This window comes from Haliotis rufescens, unplaced genomic scaffold, assembly GCF_023055435.1.
Source record: "Haliotis rufescens isolate VD_foot unplaced genomic scaffold, xgHalRufe1.0.p SCAF_77, whole genome shotgun sequence".
In the NCBI taxonomy this organism is placed as follows: Eukaryota; Metazoa; Mollusca; class Gastropoda; order Lepetellida; family Haliotidae; genus Haliotis; species Haliotis rufescens.
In genome coordinates this window covers 1,545,855-1,549,862 of record NW_025964369.1, presented here as the reverse complement: position 1 = coordinate 1,549,862, position 4,008 = coordinate 1,545,855, and the positions used below count along the sequence as shown (strand labels likewise).

General features: G+C 45.8%; 1 protein-coding gene across 1 annotated transcript; it reads right to left on the bottom strand.

Annotated features, from left to right (window-relative positions):
- Nucleotides 1-350: 350 nt before the first annotated feature.
- Nucleotides 351-3,707, bottom strand: LOC125376784. The gene is made up of 3 exons (XM_048388707.1): nt 3,650-3,707; nt 1,328-1,514; nt 351-516 (listed from the first exon to the last, which is right to left on the bottom strand). Exons 1-3 carry the CDS (start codon nt 3,705-3,707, stop codon nt 351-353), a joined length of 411 nt encoding a protein of 136 aa, XP_048244664.1.
- Nucleotides 3,708-4,008: the final 301 nt, after the last annotated feature.

The following is a 4,008-nucleotide window of genomic DNA, read 5'->3' as shown; positions in this document are numbered from 1 at the left end:
TAAGAAAACGTCATCGAGGTGGTGTTTTAAGAGCACGTCATCGAGGTGGGGTCTTAGGAATACGTCATAGAGGTGATGTTTTGAGAGCACGTCATAGAGGTGGTGTTTTAACAGCACGTCATCGAGGTGGCGTTTTAAGAACACGTCAAAGAGGAGGTGTTTTAAGATAACGTCATCGAGGTGGTGTTTTAGGAATACGTCATCGAGGTGGTGTTTTAGGAACACATTACAGAGGCGGTGCTTTAAGAACACGTAACAGTGGTGGCGTTTTAAGAAAACGTCATCGAGATTGTGTCTTCAGAACACATTTCAGAGCCGGTGTTTTAAGAACACGTCACACAGGCGGTGTTTTAAGAACACGTTGTAGAGGTTCTATCGCAGACCTTGCGGCTGTCATCCCACACAAGGGTAGCAGGACAGGGTCGGTTGTCGAAGAGGCGGCCACCGTTACAACTGACGTACACGTTGCAGCCGTTGCAGGATTGGTAGTCACCGTCGGCGACGCCGTTGGGGTTTCTGTAGCAGAAATAGGTAATTATGCATTGCATTGACACGATATGTAACTGTCGTTGAGCTTCGTCGTCAAGGAGACGGGGACGCTCAATGGGTGGGTCAACTGTCTCCCGTCTACATGAACTAGTAACATGCGGTGACCGACGTCTTGTAGGTTGCGATTGGACGAAACTAAACATTGCAGTCATTTGTCCTCTGTATTTGTCGAATGTAAACAAATGGCAGACTATGCGATCGGTAGGTTGGTTTGTTGTTTAACGCCGCACTCAACAATAATCCAGCTATATGACGGCGGTCTGTTAATAATCGAGTCTGGACCAGGCAATCCAGTGATTAATATCATGAACATCGATCCACGCAATTGGGATCGATGACATGCATCAACCAAGTCAGCGAGCCTGACCACCCGATCCCGTTAGTCGCCTTTTACGACAAGCATAGTCATGTTTTACTGCAAGCATGGGTTGGCAGACTATTGGAATGTTTGTGAAGTAAAATTACTCTCGCCAAAGTTAAAAAAAGTAGTAAGTGAATTTCGCAGCAGTCGGCACTACTAGAGCTGTATAACGGCGAATGTAAATAGTTGACTCTCGATTGGTTTTCAAAACCCACAGATTCCCATGTTACGAGGCGCCGCAATTAGCTGACCAGACACCTGGGACCGTTATTTATCCGTTACCATGAGTTTCACCCAAGTCTAAGACCAGCATCATTCTGACTTTCCTCGCACATCAAACTGGCACTCCGTGTTGTAACTGTAATACTGTTGAAAGCGACGGTACACCCAACTCACTCACTCACTCATTGTACTCACGGGGGGCAGGTGCTTGAAGTCATCTCGCTGCGTTTGAGGGTGTCATCCCACACTGTGCCAGCAACGCAGGGCCGGTTGTCGTACACGTTGCCGTTGGCACACGTCGCGTACACGTTGCAGCCGTTGCAGGATTGGTAGTCTCCGCTGGGGCGGCCTGAACACGCTGAGATACACGGGTTGTTGGCGACTGAAAGAGGAGACCTCGTCTTTATAATGTGTTCGCTTAATCGACGTGAAGTGAGTGAGTGGTTAATAGAGTGACCAGAGACATGCTAGTCCTGAAATCCTGTTCCAAGTAGCGTTTCACTCACTCACTCACTCACTCACTCACTCACTCACTCAGCATGTGCATGGTAACATCCAGTATAATATGCATTATGATGATGATGATGATGATGATGATGATGATGATGATGATGAACAGATTAAAAAAAAATGAAATGCAGCAGAGAGGGTTTGGGTTATCCTCGCACAGTAAGGCTGGTTAGGCTCATCATCAGCTTAGGGCCCTTGCCCCCTCTACACGCAGTCCAGACAGCGAATGGGACTTCTCCCAGGAAGTAGTGCCTAGTCAAACCCTGCCAGAACTTTTCCGAGAATGTGAAGACTCCCCAACACTGCCGCCTTCTGCATTACCCAGATTGTCAGAAGGGCTGTATTCCTGGAAGCAAACCCGGGTACTCTCCCAATGTCAGTCAACAGATTTGGAGGTACCAAACCTAAGGCACCGAGAACTATGGGGACTCTGACAACTTGGTACCTTTGATGCAAGCGTGACATTTCGAAAGCGAGGTCTGCATATTAGCCTTGTTTTACCGCAATCTTGTCAATAACATTATCGTCAAAAGGGATAGAAAATTCAATGATATAAATGATTTCATTGGATATATCAAAAAGGACAAGATCAGGTTTGTTGGCCTGGATACGTCTGAGGCTGTAAATGGGCCTATATTATTATAATTAGTATTAGTAGTAGAAGTAGTAGTAGTAGTAGTAGCAGTAGTAGTATTAGTATTAGTATTAGTAGTAGTAGTGGTAGTAGTAGCAGTAGTAGTGGTAGAAATAGTAGTAGTGGTAGTAGTCGTGGTAGTAGTGGTAGAAATAGTAGTAGTGGTAGTAGTCGTGGTAGTAGTAGTAGTAGTAGTGGTAGTGGTAGTAGTAGTAGTAGTGGTAGTAGTAGTAGTAGTAGCAGTAGTAGTAGTAGTAGTAGTGGTAGTAGTAGTAGTAGTAGTAGTAGTAGTAGTAGTAGTAGTAGTAGTGGGAGTAGTAGAGTAGTGACGATATCATTATGAATTGTTCCCATGGCACATTTCAAAGGAATATAAATGGCGATCGTTCAGCTTTAATACACAATAATAATGATTTTATCGCAGGTAAACGAAATGGATTAAAGGGTTTGCGTAACACCGATACATCACGACGTGACGGCACAATGTTGCCAGAAATCCAAGGGGTAAAGTACTGACAGACCAAGTGTCATAATCGGGACAAGCGGATCCTATCGCAGCCAAGGGACACAACTTCACAGTAACAGTAGCAGCGCCTACCACTCCTGGGAGACTCGTTCCCACATTGCGGTAATAATGAAGTACACGCATACAATAAACAGTCGAAGCAAATAAAAAATCGAAGTGAGTGATTATGTTTTATGCCACAGTATTCCAACAGTAAATAAATGGAACAAAACTCTTTCCATTTCCAAAAGATATCTGCATAAAGCAGAGTCGATTGTACGAGGGGGCACGGGTGGCCCAGTCGTCTAAGACTCAGCGATTCGCTGTGTAGAGTTGCGTCCCTTGGGCACGCCAGAAACCTATGATTATGGGTTCGCCCCCGGTTCGCCCCGATCATGTTTCTACGTTTGTCAGCACCATATCCGTGCTCGTGGGTTTCACCGAAGTGGTAAACGTCTGAGACCTGCATCACTTCGGGCATTCCTCCCACATTACGCTGACACGCCGTGACATAACTGGAATACTGTTAAAAGCGGCGTTAAACCCAACTCACGATTGTACGATTCCGACTATATCGTGAGCATGTGATTATGAATCAAATAGTGATGACACCAAAATGTGAGCCTATCCTGCCCAGCCCGTGACACCCATCACAAACACAGGCAAAGGCAGGTCAATTGTTCACATGACAAAAACACAGGAACATATTTACAAGTTAAAATAACGAATTACATCAGACATCACTGATGCGTCTAATTTGAAATTTCCCTTACGTGTAAGCATAGAAGGAAACCATGTGAGGAATTAAGGCCAGGCATTTAGTGTGACAAGCCACCCACCTCCCCAGCAATGAGTGAGGAGAACATACCTGCTACTGCATACACACTGTAAATAACTGCAACCACAAGGAGCTGGTTGGCAGCCATGCTGAGGAGTACTCTGAAATAAGAAAAAAGTCCGTTAGCCATTCGAAGACACGTAAGGCATTAAAAGACATTCTGACCGCCTCCGTGGCCTAGTTGTAGAGTGTCCGCCAGGAGAGCGGAAGGTCCAGGGTTCGATCCCCAGCCGCGTCATACCAAAACACGTTAAAAGATGGTACTTGTTGTTACCCTGTCTGGCGCTCGGCGTTAAGGGGCTAAAACAAGGACTGGTCGGCTCGGAGTCATTATACTGTGTCTGAGTGGGAAATTCATGTTAAACTGCGGCATGGTATCTCAGTGAGCT

What these genes read in the sequence shown, in the direction of transcription:
- LOC125376784 (XM_048388707.1), bottom strand. Translation starts at nt 3,707, where the DNA reads ATGGCTGCCAACCAGCTCCTTGTGGTTGCAGTTATTTACAGTGTGTAT. An exon ending in CAGTGTGTATGCAGTAGCAG is followed by an intron (nt 1,515 to 3,649) that starts GTATGTTCTCCT and finishes CTCCTCTTTCAG; the next exon opens with TCGCCAACAACCCGTGTATC. An exon ending in ACTTCAAGCACCTGCCCCCC is followed by an intron (nt 517 to 1,327) that starts GTGAGTACAATG and finishes TTTCTGCTACAG; the next exon opens with AAACCCCAACGGCGTCGCCG.